General features: G+C 39.0%; 1 protein-coding gene across 2 annotated transcripts in view; it reads left to right on the plus strand.

Moving 5' to 3' along the window:
* Positions 1-224: 224 nt before the first annotated feature.
* OGT (O-linked N-acetylglucosamine (GlcNAc) transferase) overlaps positions 225-24,819 on the plus strand; it is a 48,613-nt gene continuing 24,018 nt past the window's right edge. The window contains exons 1-14 of one of the 2 annotated variants that reach the window (XM_005876204.2): positions 225-493; positions 3,380-3,560; positions 4,372-4,615; positions 12,019-12,087; positions 15,335-15,451; positions 17,937-18,016; positions 18,551-18,746; positions 18,998-19,138; positions 19,977-20,077; positions 20,223-20,376; positions 20,464-20,565; positions 20,759-20,938; positions 21,935-22,093; positions 22,571-22,660. In XM_005876204.2, the coding sequence (XP_005876266.1) occupies positions 457-493; positions 3,380-3,560; positions 4,372-4,615; positions 12,019-12,087; positions 15,335-15,451; positions 17,937-18,016; positions 18,551-18,746; positions 18,998-19,138; positions 19,977-20,077; positions 20,223-20,376; positions 20,464-20,565; positions 20,759-20,938; positions 21,935-22,093; positions 22,571-22,660 (1,851 nt within the window). In that variant the 5' untranslated portion in view covers positions 225-456. The remainder of the gene's footprint in view (positions 494-3,379; positions 3,561-4,371; positions 4,616-12,018; positions 12,088-15,334; positions 15,452-17,936; positions 18,017-18,550; positions 18,747-18,997; positions 19,139-19,976; positions 20,078-20,222; positions 20,377-20,463; positions 20,566-20,758; positions 20,939-21,934; positions 22,094-22,570; positions 22,661-24,819) is intronic. The other variant, XM_005876205.2, reaches the window with a different exon arrangement.

Raw genomic sequence — 24,819 nt, forward strand, 5'->3', positions numbered from 1 at the left:
GTTTCTTTTTAACCTTCCGCCTCACTGTTAAAAAACTTAGCACTCCTGCTCTAGACAGTGCCCTAACCCCTAGCCAAAACGAAAGGGTTACTCCATTGCGCCCTCCGCACAATCTCGTTCGTCGCAATGGACCCTGCGCGGAAGGTTACGCGAGAGCTCCTAGTCATTTTGTAGGTGCGCTGTTGTCCCGCTCCTTCCGCGCTGGTACTTGATTGTAACAGAAAGTAGTTCCGGTCCGTGTTGTTTCGGTGGAGGAGCCCTCGCCGCCATTTCAAGACCGTGAGAGTAGATGGCTAACCAGAGTTCCTAAGGTTCGGAGACTAAGTGCTGCCTCCGCTCAAGCCTCCCAAAGCACTGGTGCGGGAGCTGCTCTCTCACTCCTACCTCTAGAAACGTTGCAAGTAGTGGTGGCATTGCGGGACTCAACACACCCTTCTCGCTCTCAAGAAGCTCCAGATGGCGTCTTCCGTGGGCAACGTGGCCGACAGCACAGGTACCGGTGGCCGTACTACCTTTGCAGACGCCCTGTTGTTGTTTTGCGCCGTTCTCTGCCTCTCATCCCCTGCCTTCCCTCCAGCCATCCCCATGACATCAGTGCATTGCTGAGCTTACCGTCGTCTACCGGCATCTAATCGGGTTTTCCGCTGTCGTCTGCTCCGCAAACATTTCCTCTTGCTTCCCCCGCTCTTTGCTTCCTTTCTTGCTATTCAGTCTCACAAAGGTCCTAGCTTTCCACTGTCTCGGGACGCTTCTGTCACCAGTGCACGCTTAGAATATTTCGGAATGGACTGCGTTGGAATCCCCGTCCTTTGACTCCCCGTCGCTACCGTTTTCTTCCTAAATTTAGCTCACAGCCTTTCTCTTCCCCCTTTTCACATCCCTCTTCATCCCCCCTACTGCCCTTTCTCCTTAGCCCGATTTGGTCCTCTTGTCAATCTAGGGCGGGGGTGCTAGTCTATGTAATCATATCCTCACTTTGCATCACCCAAGGATGAGCAAAAGCTCCTCGGTGTGCTGCAGGTCACCTCAAGAAGAGGGGACATTGAGAAGCACCCCGCTGGGCAGTGCCTTACTGGTGTTCCTTCAGTTGAGCAGCCCCAATTTAGATTGGAAATTTCCAGGGGTTCCTTTTGCCAGCGCGCAATTCCACCAGCTGCCCCAGCCTGGATTTCCCACCCCGCGCTCCCTCCCCTCCCGCTGGGAACCACACCCTTTCCTTCGTGCTGTGGCCAGCCCTACGCCCGCTTCCTACCCTTGGGGAGAAACCACCCGTGCTGGTTCTTTGGCGTTGACCACCCTGCGGGCCGAATTCTTGCTTTGTGTTACTTTCTCCCTGTATTCCTCCGCCGCCGCCTCTGGGTCTTCCATTCCCATTCTTGAGCTCGGTATCTCTTTATTCATAGGGTGCGTATTTTTTTTTTTTAAGTTTTCATCCTGCTTGAAGAGTTTGTAAAGCAACTGGAGTGTTAGCTGCCCTTTTCGACAATTCAGTCGAGAGCATTTGGTACTAAAAATAAGAAAACAATCAAATTATAGGAGTGTCCTTCAGCTGCCTTTCCCTATTGAGGCTGTTTGGGGCGGGTGGGGGAGGGTGGGGATTGGGCTACAATTCTAAGCTTTCCCATGAGGTTCTTTTTTGTTGTTTTCTTTTTGTTTCGCAATTGAGATCTGTCCAGGATTTTATTTAATGTGTTTGGGGATTGCGAAGTAAGAAGTAGGCGAATCTTCAATAGTATTTTATCCATGATTGTAGGTAGTGAAATTAATAACTAGTATTCCCCTCCCTCCCAGGGATTTTTAAGATTTAAGGTTTGTACTAGTTTGCCCTTTTTAATGTGTGTTATTTTATTTGAGGGAGTTGTCATTTCAAGTGTTAAATAAGTGGCTTTGAAAAGTTAATAATGTTTTGAAATAAGGAGCTGAGAAGGTCTAGAGACTTGTCTGAAATGTAATTTTCTAGTTTAGTTAGAGCTACAACATCCCCCAGATTTGGATGCAAGTCTTTCTGCTTTGTGTTCTGGTCAGCTATATATTCTCTTCAGGAAATTGACTTTGCTTTCCTGTATATAGATCACTTGTCAGCTCTAATGATTGGGGGAGCTTGTCTCTAATTTGAACTAGTTACTGTGACATTGGTAGAATTTAAGGAATTTGTACATGGTTTCCCATTGTAACCATCTAGTGAAATTCCAGCAATGTATCACTGTTTAAATTAAAGTATTAAGTTGAGACTTAGATGTGTTTCCCCCCCTTCCTCTGGGCTTTATCATTATGTATCTGAATTAAGTCACTTAGTAGACACAGCAAAGTGCTTTCATTTATTATTCATTCTGTTGCACTTTGTCAAATGGTTTTATATTTTGTTTTCCTATTCTTTAAAAAAAATCATTGCAGCATTAGGTAACTACTTGATTTATATAGAGTTATTTGCAATTTCTTAATCCTTTAGTTAATGTCAGGGCTCTTTGGAAAATGCCAGTGTTAAAGCAGCATGGATGGGATTTAGCTAATTTGGTTTCATCATGAGTATGGGATGGTAGAGGAGCAATATAATCTTGGGTCTTTATTTAAAATGTTTGATGACCCCTTTAAATATATTTGCTCTTGACAGATGAATTCATTTTGTTTATCAGCTGTTTTAAAAATAGCACCTTGACTTTTAGTCCCTGCCTTATGCTTGTTTCTGGTATTGCCCTTAATTTAAACAAATTAAGTTGTGAAGTATACAAAATGTCACTAAAATGTTGAGTTTAAAACACATCTTGTGTCCCCACCAAGTTAAGAGATAGTATTTGATTAAATTTGGATTAAATTTTGATTAAATTTGATTAATTTTGGGGGGATATTTAAGTATTATTTAAATATTTAAGTATTATTTAAATATTTAAGTACTAGAGTTTACCAATACTCCTCCCTCCCTGAAATCCCATCTAAAACATGGGAGAAAGTATTAAGTTTCCCTGTATGTTATTCTGACATTATTAAACCATTGTGACCTTGCAAATCATGTTTTGTATTTTGTTTCTATATGTTAACTGTAAGGAATAATGTTTAGTAAATTAGTGAATCTTTAGATGCTACTTCTGATTTGTAACTTAAAAATGCAAAATATTTATAGCCATAAAATTTAATCTTATTTGGAAGCAAATATTTCTATGTACTCTGGGAAAGAAAGTTAATAGATCAATTCTAAAATGTCACTTCTGCACCTGATGTTAATTTGAGAGTATAAATAATGTGCAGAACACTCTAGTGCTTTACATAGTTTCAAGCGTTTTCATCTTTAAGTTTAATAGACCATATTTTTACATTTTTTGTTTGCATTTCTAACTTTTTGTTTTCCCCCCTCCTTCCCTCAAATGTTTTGATGATTCTCCAGAACCAACGAAACGTATGCTTTCCTTCCAAGGGTTAGCTGAGTTGGCACATCGAGAATATCAGGCAGGAGATTTTGAGGCAGCTGAGAGACACTGCATGCAGCTCTGGAGACAAGAGCCAGACAATACTGGTGTGCTTTTATTACTTTCGTCTATACACTTCCAGTGTCGAAGGCTGGACAGGTAGGAGATGTGGGGGTACCTTCTGGTGATTGCTGCCTCTGGTGCTGAGCTTGAAAAATAATACTTAAATATTTGAACTTGAAATGTTTCCAATACTGGGTTTCAACTGAGCCACCGACGCACATCTGTCTTGTCCACTTGTGACATGCCCAGCTGCCAGTTTTTCTCCCTCCCTTTGTGGTGGTGGTTATATTATCAGTATGACTACAGACCTTTTCTAGATTTTTTTCCACCTAACTCTGCTGCTTTCTTAGCTCTGTTCAGGTAATAAATATTCTTAGTATACATCTGACCTTCCAGCCTCACCTTTGTAAGATGTATCATCTTGAAGGACAGAATACTCAGAAATGATGCTGTATATGCTGTGGTAGGAGGTTCTTAGTTGTAAAGACCATCATTAAGTTATATGCTACTTTAGATAATCAGTTGAATTAATCAGTTCTTATATCCTTTTAATAAATTGTCATTCTGGTTTATTTAGACATTAAAAGGTGTGTACCAACAAATGGAAAGTGAGACTCATGCACATAGCATTTTCATTCTTGATCTTAATGATCGTGGTTTACAATGTGGCAGTTTGGGAATAAGACTCTAGTAAGAATTTTATCTCATAAGGAAAAAGAGCATTCCAATTTGAAATCTGGAATACCTGCACATTTGAAAAGAGTTGATTTCCAAAATTTTCCTGTGTGCTAGTTTAAAGATAATGTTATTGTTACATAATTAGCAATAGCACATTGAGTTGTGTATGGGCCATACCTTCTTTCTCTAACATGCATACCCCTGCATCAACACTTTTCGCCTTTTTCAGATCTGCTCACTTTAGCACTCTGGCAATTAAACAGAACCCCCTTTTGGCAGAAGCCTATTCGAATTTGGGAAATGTGTACAAGGAAAGAGGACAGTTGCAGGAAGCAATTGAGCATTACCGGCATGCATTGCGCCTCAAGCCCGATTTCATCGATGGTTATATTAATCTGGCAGCCGCATTGGTAGCAGCAGGTGACATGGAAGGGGCAGTACAAGCTTACGTATCTGCTCTTCAGTACAATCCTGTGAGTACAATTTTAATGGTTATTGTTTTCCCTTCACAAAAGCCCAGAAAGAAGTACAGTTTGATACCTCAGACACTAAAATAGGTTTTTGTGTGGAATAAAGTCAAGAGTTTAGAAATGTTTGTCTACTCAAAATGGTGAAATTGCTTTGATCAGATCTGCATCATGTTTTTTTAAAATTTGTTTTATCTAGCAAGTTATATTAAAAAGCATAAAATTGCCCTAGCCGGTTTGGCTCAGTGGATAGAGCATCGGCCTGCGAACTGAAAGGTCCCAGGTTCGATTCTGGTCAAGGGCACTTGCATGGGTTGTGGGCTCGGTCCCCAGTGAGGGACTTGCAGGAGGCAGCCAATCCATGATTCTGTCTCATCATGGATGTTTCTAGCTCTCTCTCCCTCTTCCTTCCTCTATGAAATCAATAAAAATATAGTTTTTTTAAAAAGCATAAAATTATCCTTATTGCAAGAAACTCTATTTTTATAGTGCCTGTAACAGTACAGAACATACGACATTGTTTTGGGGGTTTTGATTAAATTTGGATAAACTCTGATAGGTGTTTGCAACAGTTAATTGGTTTTCAAGGAATAGTGGATGAAGGGCTTTAATCTGTAATATAAAATAGTTACCACTAGATGCCAATATGTGGATCAGTGACATGAGAACTAGGCTGCAAAATTCATTCCTCAATATCCTATTCTCTTTTCTTTCAGCATAATAAGAAATGGTAGAGTTGAAGTGATAGTGTCCACCCCAGGCTATTGGATAGTTCTTAAATTCTTTTTGGTGAAAATTGCAGATGTTTTCTGGGGACGCAAGAGTAAGACTTGCCCTCAGAACTTTTGATGTGGTTAGGGATAGAAGATAGATAGAAACTTAAGAGGTAAGTGATAAAGAGAGGAATGGAAGGAATCCAGAAAATTTTAAGAATACATTTCCAAGCTGTGTTGTCAACATTTAGTTTTGCAGCAACCCTGGAAATGGTTTGTAATGAACTGTTATAGCTACCATTTATTGAAAGTTTACTCTGTGCTCAAGACACTGTCAGTTACTTCAGACGTTGTTGATCTTACATAATGCTCACAGTGAGCTTCAAAATAGATTATGTTCAATTTTACCAATTAAAAAAATCCAGACTCGGGTTATGTAATTTTGGGGGGATCACACAGCTAGTAGTGGTGAAGGGGATATTAAAACCTGAGCCTGAATAAAGCAAACATTCAAGAGAGAAGAAATAAAAGATAAAAAGGGGATGATGTGCCCAGAGGGCATGCACCCCTCAAGGCAGCCCCAGTTGAGCACAGTTTGAAAACCATTGATTATATCCTGCTCTCCCTTAACCCCTATTTTACAGGTTAGGAAACTGAAGCTTGATTTAGTAGTTTGCACAAAGATCTGAAATCACTTTTTCTCATGACATCTATTAAGTTATTTTTTCAGTTAATTTTGAGAGTGTAAAATTAAAATTTTTTTAATTCAGCCTAGCCGGTATTACTGGATGGGCGTTGACCTATGAACCAGGAGGTCACAGTTCAGTCAGGGCACATGCTAGGGTTTCAGGCTCAGTGTTGTTCAGGAGTCAGCTGGTCAATGATTCTTATCATTGATGTTTTTCTCTCACTCCCCCTTTCCCATCCTTTCTGCAATCAATAAAAATATATATTAAAAAATTAATTGCTTTTTGTGTGGATACAGTGAAAAGTCTCTCAGCCTACCCTTCTTGGAGGTAGCCAATGAAACCAATTTCTTGTGTATTCTTTCAGAGATATTCAACGCATATATATGTAAATTTGAGTGCATTTTGTAATTTTTTAAAAGGATAATTCGAATTTTATTTGTATCTGCCTTTGACATGTACAAAAACTCTCAGCCCCCCACCCCCTGCATTTTGTAATTTTTATTACAGTACTATCCAGCTAGTTACCCACCAAAAATGTTGGTGAACCATGTCGTATTTGCTGCCACTGAGGCTTGGACCCTGTTCTTGCCAAGGCTCAGAGCTCACTTGTGCACCTAGTTGTCACAGTTAAGTTCTTTATTAATCAGGGTTGGTTTCACCCTTCACTTGTTTATTGAGTGTAAGCTCACGTGTGCCCTCTTACACAGCTGTGGCTCCAAACATCTTGAACTTTGATCTCCTTGGCTCAGGTTTCCAGTTACCTACATGTGTAGTACAGCATTGCTGCTCACAGTATACCAGACCGGAGGAGTATGATGAGGAGGGAAAACTGAAGTGGGAGACAGAACCTGCTTTTCAGTATCTAACTTAATAGGAAGCTTATCATTATGCCCTTCCAAAGAAGTAAGATAGCACTAAAATAAATCATGGGACTGCCCATTGAAGGCATTGAGGGAAGGCATTGAATAGCTATGCATTCCCATGTGGTCCAGTTTCTACTAGTGGAAAGTGCTGCTTTATTTCTCTGTCTTTGCCAGTAAGAATGAAAAAGGGATTGTACAAACTGCCTTGATTTCACCTAAATATACCATAGTGATCATGTTTCAATGCATTGAAAGATATCTAGTCTCAACTAGATTTCCTGTCAAATGCCTTTGTCAGTTCAGTACTGACATAATCTTGGGAGTCTGTTCTAAATTGTGTTATTGTTGGCAGTGCATTGTTGGCCTGAATCATAGATGTATTTGGCATTCTATGAAAAATACTTGAATAAACTCAGGTTATTTTGGTTTTGCAAAAGTAAAATGTTAAAAGTAGTAATCTTGGTAACTTGTTTTCAGCAGTGTTTACCTTTTTTTTATTTTGGTTAATCTGCACCTGAGGGTATTTTTTCCATTGCTTTTTTAATTTTAATTTTATTTTTTAAAATATATTTTTATTGATTTCAGAGAGGAAGGGAGAGGGAAAGAGAGATAGAAACATCAGTGATGAAAGAATCACTGATCGGTTGCCTCCTGCATGCCCCCTAATGGGGATCGAGCCTGCAAACCAGGCATGTGCCCGTGACTGGAATTGAACCAACTGCTCTATACACTGAGCCAAACCAGCTAGGGCTTCATTGCTTTTATTAGAGAGAGTAGAAGGGAGGGAGAAATGTAGGAAGGGAGGGGGAGGGGCAGAGGGAGAGGGAGAGAAACAGAGAAACATTGATGTGAGACATCAATTAGTTGCCTACCACATGCAGCCCTGAGACCCGGCCTGGGATTGAATCTGCAACCCAGGTATGTGCCCTTGACCTGGAATCGAACCCAAAACCCTTTGTTGTAAGGGTTGACACTCTAACCACTGAGAACACCGGCCAGGGCACTGTTTATCTTTTTAAGTTAATGGTATGTCAATTTAGAAGTTATTTATGTGACTTGATTATAGAAATTACTTTTAAGAGAGCTGTTTCATATTTTTACATTTTGAATTATCTCTTATAATGTTGGATGATTGAATAATTTCACTAAAATTTTAGTCCATTGTATATGAAGGTGCTATTGTAGCTGATGATTTTTCACATGATGGCTCACTAGAGCTGCCCATACCTTGTGATTCCTTTTATGAATTATGTGTAAAATTGTCCTTTGTAACATGGCTATTTATAATCCTTAGTTGCTCTAAGTAGCTCTGTTTCTGAGTCTATTGGTTGGTAAACCATTGCTTCTTATTTGATTGTGGATGCATAACACTGAGAGCTACAGGCATGCTGACCATCATGTATTACTGTCACATTAAATGTTACTATCATGTTAATTTTATTGTCGCTAGCTACACTGTATATTTCTATATATTTCTATTCCTCTCTGTCTGCTGTTTAAATTTGCCATGCAAGTGTCATATTTAAACAGCAGTGTGGTGGTTGCCAGAGGATCGGGGGGGTGAAGGGGACCTAATATATGGTGATGGAAGATGATTTGACTTTGGGTGGTGTGCACACAGTACAGAACAAAGATCTTGTAACATAGAAATCACCTGAAACTTATATGATCCTATTAACCAATGTCACTCCAATAAATTTAATAAAAAATAAGTAAATATTTGAGTGCTTATTGTTTGTACAATGCTTTGTTAGGAATTGGGGAGATGAGTTGGGAAAAGTTGTGGATTATATTACGAGAGACTATCTGACCCATAAAAGATAAAAGGTGTGAGCTCCTTGGATGATTATCGTTAGAGAGTACTAATCAGAAGATTTTCTTGAGTGCTTAAACCTAAGCATTCTGTAGGAAGGTAAATAGCAGTAGACTTCCTTAGCTGAAGTGGTGAGTCAAATATGAAGAAGTGAGTGAGGTAGAGGAAAGTCAGTTGGAAGATTTAGAATGAGTAGAGAGGCTGAGGAGTTTGAATTTAATTTGATAGGCAGTTGAGAACTGTAGGTTTTTATCAGCCTGATTTTACTTCATGTGTATATGTGTATATAAATGGTGGGGGTGGAGTGGGGTCCTAGGAGGAAACAGATGCTATCTTAGGAGGGGTGGATATGCAGGACATTTTTACTCATTTCCATCTCCTTAATATTCATTCTATTTTCCCTTGTCTACAATGCTCTCCTCCTTTGTCCATTAGAGTCCTACTCATCCTTTAAGGCCCAGCTTAGATTTCTTTTTGAATTCATTTACTTCTCTAAAATTCTTTACCACCTTGTGGGCATTTAATATGCCTTGTCTTTCCACATTAGATTGCAATCTCCTCTAGGGTAAAGATTCTATTTTCTTTTCCCTACAATTCCAGGCATATTATTGAATTGAATAAAGGTTTGCATAAGAGGCAATAACCTGGGAATGGATAGAATTGGCTGGGTTTGAGAAATGTATTCTCTTAGCAGACACTTTTGATTTTAATAAATGAAGCAGAATTGATGTCTTAGGTTTTAAACATTTAGGAGAATAGTGGTATCCTTGACTTTTCTAGAAATTAACTGTTCATGCATAAGGTTTAGATCCTCAGATGAGAGAGTCAGATTTCACGATATGTTTTACCTTTTTCTAAAACTGCCTTATCGATTATCTTACAGTAATCTTGAAGATAATCTACTTTTAACTATGGTTATTGTGCTAATGATTTAGTGTGGTGCAATGGATCTAGATGATATAACTAAATATAGATAGATACACTGTCAAGACTTGGATGGCAGTTATCCAAGAGTTTATAGAAACTAGAGGGTAAAATTATGCAACAGTTGGCTACAATATACAGCCCATTAAGGTCATTGTTGGAGAATTATTGCAAGACTTACTATTATTACTCAGAAAAGAGATAGGAATTGGTAAAAGTCCAGAGCTATATATAACCACAATAATCTGGTGTAGTAGGAACCTGTATGAACAGATCAGATTGTTCAGTCATGGTTTGCAAAAACATAAGGATAACCTTAAAGTTTAGGGGGAAAATCATACAAAGTAGATAGGGAGTTATAGAATTCATTACTTCTGAGAGTATAAATAGGGTTAAAAGTTCTTAGACTGCCCTGGTCAGGTGGCTCAGTTGGTTGGAACATTGTCCGGTACAGAAAAAGAAATTGTGGGTTTGATTTCTGGCCAGGGCACATACCTAGGTTGCAGGTTTGATCCCTTGTCAGGGCACATGTGAGCGGAAACTGATCTGTGTTTCTCACATCAATGTGTCTTTCTCTCTCCCCCCCACCCCCCCTCAAATCAGTAAAAACATATCCTCGGGTGAGAATTAAAAAAAAGTGCTTAAACTCATTAGGGGAGGATAAATCTGTAATATGATCAATGATATGTATAATGTTTTGAGAATTAGTATCAGCCTTTTGTGCTTGAGGTCACGGGAGACAATTCTCTCCCCAAACACCAATCATTGCTTGATGGGCAGATAGATGGGTAGATCAGTGGACTGACCCAGTATGGCCAACCATAAGGGTGTTCTGTAGCAAGCTATTCTTTGCTGGCTGATTTTTGGTTCACCTGATGGATGATGATAAACAATCACAAAAGCTGTTTATCAGTAAAATTAATCACCTGATTAAAATACATTTGCATATAGAATGATATATGTGATGATACTTTAACACAGTTGACAAAATTTCACTTTCTAGGATTTAATTTAAGGCTCTTCCACCCGTGGAACAGTTTGGAATGATAAACCTACTCCCTATTGCTAGTGTCTCTGCTTGTTGATGGATAGATTTGATTGACAAAGACAAACAAGGACATATAGAAATTTAAACTCACTGTTCTGATGTTTCTTTTCATATTAATGAATGGACTGGTGAGTCAAGATGACTAGCAACACAATTATGCTGCTAATAAAAAGCAGAGTCAACTGCTTTTCATTTATTCACCCATTCAACTCTAAATGGCACTTAATACTAATGAGTAATCTAGTGGCAGGTGGCAGGATTGAAGCTTTGATTGGATGGTAATCCTTTTTTCTAATGGTGAAATGAAGGCAGGGTTTCTAAATATGCCTGACAGCATAGGGGTAGGTTAGCTGATAGCTAATCATGGCTAAATACTCTTTTTTACTGTGGAAAATTTTTGGTCTTTAATATGTAGGAGTGATTCATTATAACTGTGAATAAAATAGTTGAGCAAACATTTGATTTAAAAAAAAGTGATTTTATTGATTTCAGAGAGAGGAAGGGAGAAGGGGAGAGAGAGAGAGAATCATCAATAATGAGAGAGAATCGGCTGCCTCCTGCTCCCCACTACTGGGGATCGAGCCTGTAGCCCAGGCATGTGCATGTGCTCTGACTGGGAATCAAACCATAACCTCCTGGTTTATAGGTCAACACTCAACCACTGAGCCACAGGGACCAGGCTGATTTTCTTTTTAACATGACTGATATTTGGGGAGAGGAGAAGCTATAGTAAGGCCCATAGTCTTTTATCTGAAACTGTTGGGATCAAATGCATTTCAAAATTCAGAATTTTTAGGATTTTATTTTTTTAAAATATATTTTATTGATTTTTTACAGAGAAGAAGGGAGAGGGACAGAGAGTTAGAAACATCGATGAGAGAGAAACATCGATCAGCTGCCTCCTGTACACTCCCTACTGGGGATGTGCCCACAACCAAGGTACATGTCCTTGACCAGAATCGAACCTGGGACCCTTCAGTCCGCAGGCCGACGCTCTATCCACTGAGCCAAACCAGTCAGGGCAGAAAGATAATATCATACATGAAACTCCTAGGTGGGTCTGGAATAGCACCTTCTAGTAAAACACATATTTCTGCAGCAAAAGATATGAGTATTCACACTTAAGTGGGATCAATAAATTCTGTAAATTGTGCCAGTTTTGGTCAGGCTTAATCATCAAATGAGTTTTGGAACTTTTTGGAATTTGAAATTGAGAATGAGAGATTGTGGTTCTGTACTTACATTTGTCAAGCAGTAGCTTTAGTTGACAATAAATTGGAAGCTAGATGCATAAAAGTTATTTCAAGATATTTTTTAGTTGAGAAAGAGTATAATTAATGACTATCTCTGGGTTTCTAGGATTTGTACTGTGTTCGCAGTGACCTGGGGAACCTGCTCAAAGCCCTGGGTCGCTTGGAAGAAGCCAAGGTAGGTGTTTGATAGAGCACATTTAAACATCAGTGTTATGAAAACTTGTACTTTTTGCCAAGTCTTCAACTCTTCATTGAGCTGTCTTCACAAAACAGTCCTAAGAAACTGAGGAAAACTGACGGCATGAATCGCCTCAGACTAGAGCAGGGCCAGGCTTTGGCATATCTGTTCTAAATCTGGGGGTAAAGCAAGAACCTGAACATCTTGGAGCCTTTCTGCTGAGCTAGATCATCTTTATAACAATGGGCTCCGACATGATCTTTTGTGGGAATAAATAACATTCCTTCAAATCTGAGGCTTGCCTGCTGGTGACAAGCAGAGCGCCTGTGATTTGGCTCAAGACTCCTTATGATGCAGGTGCCATTGAAAATGCTGCTCTTCTAAGTCCTTTGTGGCTTGTAAGTGGAGAAGAACTTCATCCAAATGTTACCCTGTAATACTGGCATTTAAATTCTTATTTAACCTTCCTCCCTTCATCTTCCTCACCCTTTTTACAGTGGAAGAAAGGCTGTTAAAATGATTGCAAATTAATAATTGGAACATCCTGCCCCTTCTTGTCCCCACTCCTTCCTTCAAGTTCCTTTTCCCTCTTTTCCAATCCTAGTTGTCTACTTTTTTTCCTTCTTTACTTCCTTCTTTTATTCCTCCCTACCCCACCTCCTTAAAAAAAAAAAAGTCAGGACAAAGCTGGTTTGTTTGGGAAATGGACTGATCGAAAGAAAACTTGCCGAAGTGGAAAGGTGGCTTTTAGCATTCTGTGTTACCAAATAATGAATTTGAACACCAGGTTGGGTTATTAAAGCATTTGGTATAATTTTAAATTAAATTTATAAATGAAATTGTCTTGTTACAAGCCACCTTACGCAACCGCGCTGCAGGGGTGAGGAGTGGGGAGAAACCAGAATGCTTCTGAAACTCCCACCTGTTGCTCTGAGCCCCACGCGCATGCTAATGCGTGGAGTGTATGCGCAGCGTAGCTGTCTGTTTGCCTGCTTTATCCAGGGAGGGAGAAGGCTTTTTAGTATCATCTCATGTTCAAAGGCACTAGTTTTAAGTGCATAGTTCATAAATTCTGCTGACACTTTGGATTAACCTTATGTTGGTTTCCAGCTAATGAATTGTAATTGATTTTAATCTTAGCTGATAAATCCAATTGGTAATTTATAGAACAAATATTTGATAAGCTATTAATTGTCACCCCACCAAGCGGACAGCTAACATGAATTGCACTTCACTGCAGCTTTAGAGATCGGTTTAGGCTGAGACATTGCGCCTGCCTTAGGTTGCTGACTTCTTTATTTCAGAGCTCTGGAGACACCTAGTTTGAAAAATGTTATTCTGTTTTTGTGAGAACTAGTGAACAAGAAAATACTCTTGAATGAAATGCAATGTATTTCTTTTGTAATCAGTGCATTTGAAAATTCAAGCCAGCATATTCCTAGTAGATGGAAGCAAATTGAAGTTGTCTTTGTAGAAAATGAAGAGCCTTTCTTCCAGTAAAAATCCCTGCTGTATGCAGTAGCCCTGATTAACCCTCTCCCTTCTGCATGTTTCCCATGTTACAGACTTGAGACTGTCCTCATTCCCATATGTAATAGACATCCAAAGAATTTCAATTGCTTTGTTGAACTTTTACTAATGATCTTGTTTTTATTTTCTCTCTTGTTTTTGGTTTTTCACCATTGATATTGTATTTAGAAGGTTTCAGGTGGGTGAAACCTCCTATTCCATGCGTAAGGTGCCTCGCTGAAGGGAGCTCGAGGCCTGGATCTAGGGCAGACACACACCTCCTCCTCTTCCAGCAAGGAACGCACCGAAAAGTCACATGATGAGAAATATGGTAACGGGTTTGTAACTGCCACAGCAAAACAATTTGCCTCCATGCCTGAATCTTCTGTCTTGTGGCTTCAGAAACAGCTTAAAATAATTTTATTTACAAGCAAGTTATGTAAGAGAATGTTTTAAATTATAGCCACAATTCTGTCAAAGATAAGTAAAAGTTAATTGATATTAAAAATTATTAGATAATTTACTAGTAAAAGCTTCTAACTCTTCTTGTTGTTCATTTTTTTCCTTTTTTCTTCTTTGTTTGGATTGCAGCATTCTGCTCTTCTGATGATGCGCTGTGACCCTGCAGTAGCGCAAAGGCTGCGCAGCGTTAATGCGCAATGCGTGCAAATGAGCCCCTGTGAACGGTTGACTAGATGAGTAATCTGATTGACTGGCTCCCTCAGTCCTATTCTGTAGCCTTTTTGGATAAAATTGGGTTTTAACATACCTCAAGTCCCAACTAATCTCATTAAACAAATATTCTCTATGGGCCTGTCTAGTAGATTAATGGATCTGGTTGGCCGTTTGCTGCGTCTAGGGGTGTTCTATGTAGCGCAGCAGTTCGCAGCGATTGCGCAGTGCGATGCTGTTAGGTTGCGCAAGCGACGTTTGCGCTCGCATTACAGGGACCTCAACCTAGGTGCAATCCTGTCATATGAGGTTTCAGCTTCAGTCCCTCTTGGGAGATAGGGACATTGCAAGGATGTAACTTATACCCTGGGTTTATATCTAACTTGGCAGAAAAACATTTTTCTCCCCATAGCATAGTTTTGATGTTATTGTTTAGAGCAGCATTTCCCAAAATGTGTTTTATAGTATACTAATAAAATAAAATGCCCAATGAAAGAAAAGGTCTAGGATCAGCTGAGATCAGGAAACCCTGTATATACTATTAAAGGCTTAGGGAAGTCCTGTAGTAAAGAAACCTGCCTTTCTAATTTATTGGATCATGAAATACTTTTTTCCATTGAAACCTATTAACACCTCAGAGAACACACTTTGGGAAATGGGTGGGGTCAGGGGGCTTGGCCTTAATTAAATGCGCCCTCTAGATATCACTTGAAAAGATAACGAGTCCTTAGGTGCTCAGATAAGAGAAGTCTAGCATAGATTCTTAAGGCAACTGACTTCCCAGATAAGTCCCAGTGTAAGGGTTGGTCATTGGTTGGCAGAACTGAACATGGTGGTTTGCACTTGGGTTCTGGTGGCGCAGGCGCAGGAGCAGCCAGCTGTGGCAGCGCATTAGTTTTGGCGCAAGCGAGCCTATGCTGCAGGGTCACTTTTGGCTGGTCAGAGAAGGAATAATGATATCACCTTCTTCCCTCCCCCCCCAATCTTTTTTTTCCCTGTACAAATTTTCCCCTTTTCCTTTACCTCCTTCCCCTCCCATCTTCTTTCATTAACCCCTCCTAAGGCATGTTATTTGAAAGCAATTGAGACGCAACCGAACTTTGCAGTAGCTTGGAGTAATCTTGGCTGTGTTTTCAATGCACAAGGGGAAATTTGGCTTGCAATTCATCACTTTGAAAAGGTTAGTCATTAAATTAATAATTGGTATTTATGAAGTGCTCATGTGTGCAAGGTGTTTTTAATAGAACTACATAATATGCTTTTACTTAACCAATCACATAATATCTTTGTTCCCTGACAGTATTATAGCATTTGCTGGATGGTATGTGATGTGGTACTTTCCAGTTTTGCATTGAAAATATATTTTTAGTAATAAAAAAATCCTTTAAAAAATCCAAGCAGCTTTACTGTAAAGAAGCAGGGCTTCTTGGTGAAAAGGCTGATTCCAGATCCAGGGTAAGAAATGTACAAATTAATCTGGAGTGCCTTGTCATACCAGAAAGCAAGGAAGCTTTGATATATTACTTTGTGTCCAAAAAGACTCAGGAGGCAACTGGAAGAGGCTTCTACTGGCTAAAGATGGGACTTGAGCATCAGTAGGAAAAATAACTGAAATATATTAAAACTTGTCAGATATGTTTAAATCCATGAATTCATAATTCTCAAAAGAAATTCATTGATCACCTTTGGAAGATAAGGAGCAACTCATTTCGAAAACTGGTTGAAAAGGGAAGAATAAAACATGTCCTTCTTCCATTGTGTGAACTGGACCTCAGGGTAACCCAGTAGTTGACATGGGAAAGTTTCTCTTTATAGAAATATTCCAGCTAATTAGTGAAGAAGGAATGATAGAGTATCACCATTAATAGATTTAGGAATTTATCAGTGGCATAAAAGAGACAAACAATTAGAGATTGTGTACCTTGTGATGGAAGTAAATAATTGCACTAGGGAAGTAGCCTTGCAAAACGAGGAAAGAACCCAAATCTGATTAAACTTGTAGTTTTAACTACCAATTTATAGGAAATACATGGGACAGAGAAACATGTTAAAGGACATTGTAGGGGTGCAATCAGCAAAATCCAATCCATGAGAAGCTGTATAGGACAGTGATCTGATTTCTTGAACCAATTACAGGAGTAAAAATGGATAGTTAAATTAAACCTTTAATTTAAAAGATTAAAAGAACCTGACAAAGTCATGTTGACAAATTAGATGGGTTTTATTTGGATCCTGAATCAAAACTGATACGGAATTGTGCCAATGAATTGATACTTGATATTAAGGAATTACTGTCAGTTTTGTAGGTGTGATATTGGTATTACAGTTATGTTGGGAGGAAAAAGTATTCCATTTAGTCCCTGAGGTACATTTTGGAATATTTTCAGATGGACTGATATGTCTGGGGTTACCTTCAAAGTGATCTGGGAAGAGTGGGAGGTAGGTTGGAATTTAGACTAAATAAGATTGAACATGATTAGCCATGGCTAGATAGCTCAGTTGTTAGAGCATCGTCCTAATACACCAAGGTTGTGGGTTTGATCCCCAGTCAGGGTACATACAAGAAGCAACCAATGAATGCATAAATAGGTGGAACAGCAAATCGATGTTTCTCTCTCTCCCCCCCCCTCTAAAATCAATTTAAAAAGAAGATTGGACATGATTAATTGTTGAAGCTGGATAATGGAGACCTGGAAGTTTGTTATATTCCTCTGCTTTTGTATATGTTTGAAATTTTTCATAGTAAAAAGTTAAGAGTTCTGGGGGTGGACATCTATCACTAGAGACAATCTAAGTTAAGTGCATCACTTTACTATATAGTTGCCATCTAAGTGAAAAGGAAGTGTTCTTTATGAATCTTCAGTGTATTCACAGTTACTTACTACCTTTACCTTTTCACTGTTTCAGTTAAGGTTTGCAGTTATTACACCTCTCTTGCTCAGTGATTGCCTACCTTGGTTGCACACCAGGACATCCATATAAAAGATATGGATGCCAGGACATATCTTTTATATGGATGTCCTGGCCCTGTCTTCAGAGGGTCTGATTTAACAGGCCTGTGATGAACCAGACACATTTTAGGTGAATTCTTATTATACTGCCCAGGTTGAGAATCACTGCTCTAGATATATCTGGCATATTTTAAGACAACTTCAGAACTATCTGGATGAGACCATTTAATGGTTAGTTTCTTCTTTAAGTAATGTATCTTATTGAGTATACAACTCTAATTACATAGCTTGCTAAGGTCTTACTGCGTATATAATTGCAGTTACTGAGATACATATGTTCTTTTTCAGTTAGAGTTCGCTGCTTCTTCCTGTCATTATATTTTTAGAAGATTTAGGCTGATTAATCATTAATAAAATAGGGCCAACCATTAGAAGTATTCAGAAAAATGAAATTGGAGTAGTCCCAATTGAAAAAACTTCCCTTCAGGATATACATTTTTTTATATTACATGAGAAGTTATTTGATAACATTGAGATTTGTGAATAGGGAATAATGAGTAGGCACTAAAATAATTGGGTTTTAAAAATAAATAAGATTTAATGCACTAGAAAATATAATTAGAGGTCTCAAATGTTCTCAATAAAAATTCTTAATTGGGAAGTGAATCTGAAATCCTAACTTGCTCTAAGTAACTACTGTCTTGTAACTTTCAGGCTGTCACCCTCGATCCCAATTTTCTGGATGCTTATATCAATTTAGGAAATGTCTTGAAAGAGGCACGGATTTTTGACAGGTGAGAGTATGTTCTATTTGATAATTTTCTTGAGAGCTTAGACTGAAATTATGACAGGGGTCTATTGAAATACATTTTCCTTTTCTAGTATGCTGCTTTTCCCTGATCAGGTCTGCTGGTTACCTTTCATTTATAGGTATTGTTGCCTGACTTCATTGTTGGCTTTCCACAAAGCCTTTATCCTCACTTTGGAGTTCAGTTGAAATTTTATTTATTGTAAAAATATTGAAATGGTTATCTTTCAGACTAACTTAGTCCTTTGATCTGATTCAGAAAGCTAAGTAAATCCTGACTTTTTTTGGTTGTTGTCAAAGGAAAGTCTATTTCTTAGGTGGGAATAGAAAACTTTTCCGTGTAGAAATATATTTTATAAAGGTGCAATTTTGATTTGAGGTTAACTATAGTATAGCATGAATTAATTGTAACTAATTACAATTAATTGATATACTTATGTATAGTATAGCATGAATTAATTGTAACAAAGCATCCATTAAAAGTTAGTCGCATTTTGTGTGTGTGTGTTTTTATTTACAGAGCTGTGGCAGCTTACCTTCGTGCTCTAAGCTTGAGTCCAAATCATGCAGTGGTGCACGGCAACCTGGCTTGTGTATACTATGAGCAAGGCCTAATAGATCTGGCAATAGACACCTACAGGCGAGCTATTGAACTGCAACCACATTTCCCTGATGCTTACTGCAACCTAGCCAATGCTCTCAAAGAGAAGGGCAGTGTAAGGATTTTTATTCAGTCTATTTCTTTGTTATGTGGGATGATTAAAAAAGTCTTTTTTGTACATATTGTATTAAGTATTGTGGTGATAAATTGTTTTCCTTCAGAGTTTTGGTTGAGAGGAAGAAGAACAAAAATATTTTCTGGAATCTTACCAGCCATTAGGCTTAACCAAGCAATTATTAGAATAATATCATTGGTAGTTCTATGATTCCTCTGTATGGGTTTTGAATAGTTTGCTTTGTTTTCTAGGTTGCTGAAGCAGAAGATTGTTATAATACAGCTCTCCGGCTGTGTCCCACCCATGCAGACTCACTGAATAACTTAGCCAATATCAAACGAGAACAGGGAAATATCGAAGAGGCAGTTCGCTTGTATCGTAAAGCATTAGAAGTATGTTGAGGATGGTGTGGCTGGGTATTTTGTCAATGTGATAGTAGAAGGAGGGCTGTTAAGTTTGCCATGTTAACCACCTCTTTTGTAAAAATAGTGGTTGAATCATTCATTGAACCAGTAATTGAAAACCTAAGGTATGAGTGAGGTCCTGTGTGACATTTAAAAATTCCCTACATTGAGTTTCTTTTATGGGTAGATGAGATCTGCATAGAAAAATAGAAGAGTAAGCTACATTACAAGGGATGTTGCCACTTAAGTACATAATTTCAGTGCCTGATGGCTGTAATGGTGATTAGTAGGTGTGGTAAGAGTTTGGAGCTGAGAGATTTTATTTTATTTTTATTTTATTTTTTTAAATATATTTTATTGATTTTTTACAGAGAGGAAGGGAGAGAGATAGAGAGTTAGAAACATCGATGAGAGAGAAACATCGATCAGCTGCCTCCTGCACATCTCCCACTGGGGATGTGCCTGCAACCCAGGTACATGCCCTTGACCGGAATCGAACCTGGGACCCTTCAGTCCGCAGGCCGACGCTCCATCCACTGAGCCAAACCGGCTTCGGCTGGAGCTGAGAGATTTTAGAGGAGAGAGATGCTGGAGTGATCATCATAAACTAAGATGAAGAAAGGTCTATCTCATTATGTTTTGAAACAAGGAGAGGTATAAAATAAAGGAAGAGGTAGAATTTGAGCTACTTGGCTTTGGAGTATGACTAGGCTTGGAGAAGCTGGAGAGAAGTGCAGGGATATAGACTTGAACAAAGTTCCTGTGGTAAGTCATCACTGTTGTTTTAGCAGGTTTTTTGAAACTCAATTTTCTTGACTCTTTATAGGTCTTCCCAGAGTTTGCTGCTGCCCATTCAAATTTAGCAAGTGTACTGCAGCAGCAGGGAAAACTGCAGGAAGCTCTGATGCATTATAAGGAGGCTATTCGGTAAGATGCTTACAGCCTTTATTTTTCTTTCTTTTAAACTTAAATATTTGGCATTTGGCATGTGCTAAAATGATAACAGATTAAATTCACATTACAGGGGGTTAAAGGTGTTTGTACCTGATAAAACCTGTGTTCTCTTCTTTAGAATCAGTCCTACCTTTGCCGATGCCTACTCTAACATGGGAAACACCCTAAAGGAGATGCAGGATGTCCAGGGAGCCTTGCAGTGTTACACCCGTGCCATTCAGATTAACCCTGCATTTGCAGATGCCCACAGCAATCTGGCTTCCATTCACAAGGTACTCCTGTTTATTGTAATATGTACATCTTAGCATGTAATGTTTGATTTTAGGACAAAATTTAGCCATTTAACTATTTATTTCCAGGATTCGGGAAATATTCCAGAAGCTATAGCTTCTTACCGCACTGCTCTGAAACTTAAACCTGATTTTCCTGATGCTTATTGCAACTTGGCTCATTGCCTGCAGGTAAAGAATAACAAGCCAATAATTGGCTTTCCATGTTGTAATCACTTTTGTATTGTTATGTACCATATTAATCAAAGCCTGCCTGGAGACAGTGTTTTTTTAAAAGGTTATTTGACATTAGGCCAAAGACATATAAAATGTTAAATCTTGGGAAAGGGTTTTCTGTATAACTTATTTTTTTTGCCTCCTCTAGATTGTCTGTGATTGGACAGACTACGATGAGCGAATGAAGAAGTTGGTCAGCATTGTGGCTGACCAGTTAGAGAAGAATAGGTTGCCTTCTGTACATCCTCATCATAGTATGCTATATCCTCTTTCTCATGGCTTTAGGAAGGCCATTGCTGAGAGGCATGGGAACCTCTGCTTGGATAAGGTGCGCCTCTTTTGTTTTAATTTTTTTGTTGTAAAATACATACAGAAACTACATCAATCACACGTGTTGCTTGGTGAGTTACCATAAGGTGAACACTACCCAAGTTGAGAAATGAAACTTTGTCAGCCACCCCAGAAGCCCCTTCTATTGTGTCCTGTTTCAGTTAGAACCCAGCCCATCCCACAAGGTGGAATTCTTAAATGAAATACTTACAATAAATTGTTGGTGTTTTCCTTTAATTTGAAAACCGTAATGTTCATTAGATTCCACATATAAGTGAAATCACATGGTATTTGTCATTTTCTGACTGGTTTATTTCACTTAGCATGATATTCTCGAAGTCTATCCAATGAACAAAATAAACAAGCAAAATAGAAACAGGCTCATAGATACAGAGAACAGACTGACAGGTGTCAGAGGGGGTGGAGATTGGGGGGGATGGGTGACAGAAGGAGACTTTACTTTGGGTGGTGAATACACAATACAATATAAACTTGATGTATTATAGAATTGTACACCTGAAACCTATATAAATTTATTAAATGTCACCCAGATATTTCAGTAATAAAAGGAAAAGCCATAATGTTTAATAAAATGTTGATATTTTATACTCACTTTTGAGAATTAGAACACTACATACTTGATCAAAGGTGAGAATTTGCTTGGCAGAATATATTGCACTGCAAAATATAATTCTATTTGTTTTTTAAAATGCTTCCCTACACAATTTTCTAAAATGCAGGGTTTGTCATGCTCTGTCTATACTGCCTCCTTCCTACAAATTTTAGATTTGCTCAGGCTGTTTCTGAGGGAACAGGTGAAAGTATGAAGCATATTATATAAACTACTAAGGTTGCATTGAACTGGCTATATGAATTAAATGAAGTACTGTGTGTAAACCATTCCTAACAGGAGTGAGGTGCAGATTTGGTGGTGTGTTTTTAAATCATTTTTTCTAGATGAAAATTTCTAACAAGTATTGGATTCCATTGGTAGATTAATGTCCTTCATAAACCACCATATGAACATCCAAAGGATTTGAAGCTCAGTGATGGTCGACTGCGTGTAGGATATGTGAGTTCTGACTTTGGGAATCATCCTACTTCTCACCTTATGCAGTCGATTCCAGGCATGCACAATCCTGATAAATTTGAGGTAAGATTAGTGTTTCCCTAGAGTCACTATCTATATATATAAAAGTCCAGCGCCCAAACGACGGAACGACCAGAGCTACTGGTCGACCAGTCGCTATGACATGCACTGACCACCAGGGGGCAGGTGCTCAATGCAGGAGCTACCCCCTAGTGGTCAGTGTGCTTTCACAGCAGGATCAGCCGCTCGGCTGACCAGGATGAGCGGCGCTCCCACAGTGGGAGCAGCCACTTAGAGGGCGAGTCCACAGCCGCTCAGATGACTGAGATGAGCTGAGTGGCGCTCCCACAGTGGGCCGACCCCCGCATGCCATACCCCCACCAGTGCCGAATCCGTGCACTGGGCCTCTAGTTTGTTGGTAAAATAAACCAAACAAACCCCACAGTGGTGGCTTTATTGTTACCATTAGATGTTAAGCCCAGTGTGTTTTGGAAAGATTGGAGACAAAGTTATTAAATATGCTGTGGTGCTGTCTTTCAGGTATTCTGTTATGCCCTGAGCCCTGATGATGGCACAAACTTCCGAGTGAAGGTGATGGCAGAAGCCAATCATTTCATTGACCTTTCTCAGGTAGGTGAAATGCTTACACTTCTTTTTGTCTTGAGCAAATAGTGAATAAAACTATTCTCATATAGCTTGTATTTTTCATGACAAGTATTTAACCTCAGCTACTACCTATGGGCAATTGCTTTGATCTTATTTCCTTAATCTTATTTCCTTATAATCAGCATGGATTTTGCTGAGGTTGCAAATGAACTGGAAATGTAGCATGTTTGTGCTTGGACATAAAACTTTTCTGGGGATTCAGTCAGCACTTGGACAGTAGATACTTAATATTAATTGAATGAATTGAACAAAATGGTGACTTGGAAGAAGAATAAATAGATCATTTTAAAAATGGTTCCTTTGGCCTTGGCCAGTGTGCTTAGTGGTTAGAGCGTCGGCCCTCACACCAAAGGATCACAGGTTCAATTCCCAGATAAGGGCAAGTACCTGGGTTGCAGGTTAGACTTCTGGGCCCCCCAAGGTCAGAATCATATGGGAAGCAACTCTCACATTGTTGTTTCTTCTCTTTTTCTCCCTTCCACTTCCCCCGCCCTTCTCCTCTCTAAAATCAATGGAAAAAACATCCTCATCCTCAGGTGAGGATTAACAACAACAAAAAAAGATTGAAGCCTGTGGGGGAATTAATTTACTAAGGGTGTAGACAAGAGTTATTTTTTATAGACTTTATTGACCACTTTGGTGACTAATAGTGATACCCAATATATAGTATATGTAGTAATTTGAATATGAGTCTTTGAAGTCTTAGCAGGAGGGTTGTGAGACTTGTCATTTAATACTTAATATTTACCAACATCTTTTGCAAGATAGCTGTTGTTTTTACAGTATATCTTGATGAAGAGTTGGACTCTGTGACTGAGAATCATACTGCCCTCCACCTTTGAGGTCTAAAGAGACTCACTGCTTATTGACTGAAGTCTAAACTCTTCAGTGTGGCCTTCACAACTTGGTTTGCCAATACTTTTCACCCACCATTCACCCTTATGTGTACCCTATACCAGTGGTTGGCAAACTGTGGCTCACGAGCCACATGCGGCTCTCTGGCCCCTTGAGTGTGTCTCTTCCACAAAATACCGACTTCTGCGCATGGGCCACGAAGTTTCAATCGCACTGTACATGTGTGCCCGCACGTGGTATTTTGTGGAAGAGCCACACTCAAGGGGCCAAAGAGCCGCATGTGGCTCGTGAGCCACAGTTTGCCGACCACTGGCCTAGTGTAATCAATACGATTGCTTCATGGTAGCTTAGCCTATATACTCATAAATGAATAGTTATAAAATTTTTGTGGCATGCAGTATTACAGTCATATTCAAATCAGTATTGGAAACATTGTTACATTATTAAAAAACCACTTACCTTAATTATAGGCTGATAGGCATATGGTAATGTAATTCTTTGAAAGCAAAGTTATAAAGCAGTAAGTAAACAAATACATTCTCAATTTAATACTAAATATCACTCACCTTATGCTTATTTATGGATAGACTATCCAATTCCATACAAATCTTGCACACCATATTCTATGTTGATGAATATGTAGGCAATAATGACACAAAAATATCTCATGCAGTTCTTGCCATTATTAACTGTACAGCAAGATAATTTACTATTCATTAAGTAGAAGTGGAACCATAAAGGCCTTCATCCTCATATTCACATTGAGTAGGCACTGGTGGAGGAGGAACGGGATGGGTTGGTTTCGCTGTCTCCAGTGGTAGAGGTAGAAGGGGTGGTAGGAGAGGCAGGCATACTTGTAATTTTTCAGAAATACATTTGTAATTTCTGTCTGCAGTTTTGCTTTTTCATTTCGCTAAAAATGTTTTACATGGTACCCAACCCTTCCACTGTTTGCTTTAGTTTTAGTCCCTGTATCATAAAAGGGATCATGTTGTAAAAGAAGTCAAAAGCAGTCTTGAATAATTAGAACCCAGATTGCCTGATGTCAATTTGTTTTCTGGCACTGGTTCGGAAGCACTCATCTCTATCAGGTCATCTTTTGTTAATTCTTCTGGTTTGGTGCCTATTAGCTGTTTAATTTCTCTAATATCCATATCTTGAAATCTTTCAGCCCCCTACCCCCATTTTTTTGCCATATTCACAGTCTTTCATGATTTCCTTGATTGGCTCTGTCATGAATCCTGTGAAATCATGCACAACATCTGGAC

The sequence above is a fragment of the Myotis brandtii genome, unplaced genomic scaffold, assembly GCF_000412655.1.
Source record: "Myotis brandtii unplaced genomic scaffold, ASM41265v1 scaffold481, whole genome shotgun sequence".
Taxonomy (NCBI): Eukaryota; Metazoa; Chordata; class Mammalia; order Chiroptera; family Vespertilionidae; genus Myotis; species Myotis brandtii.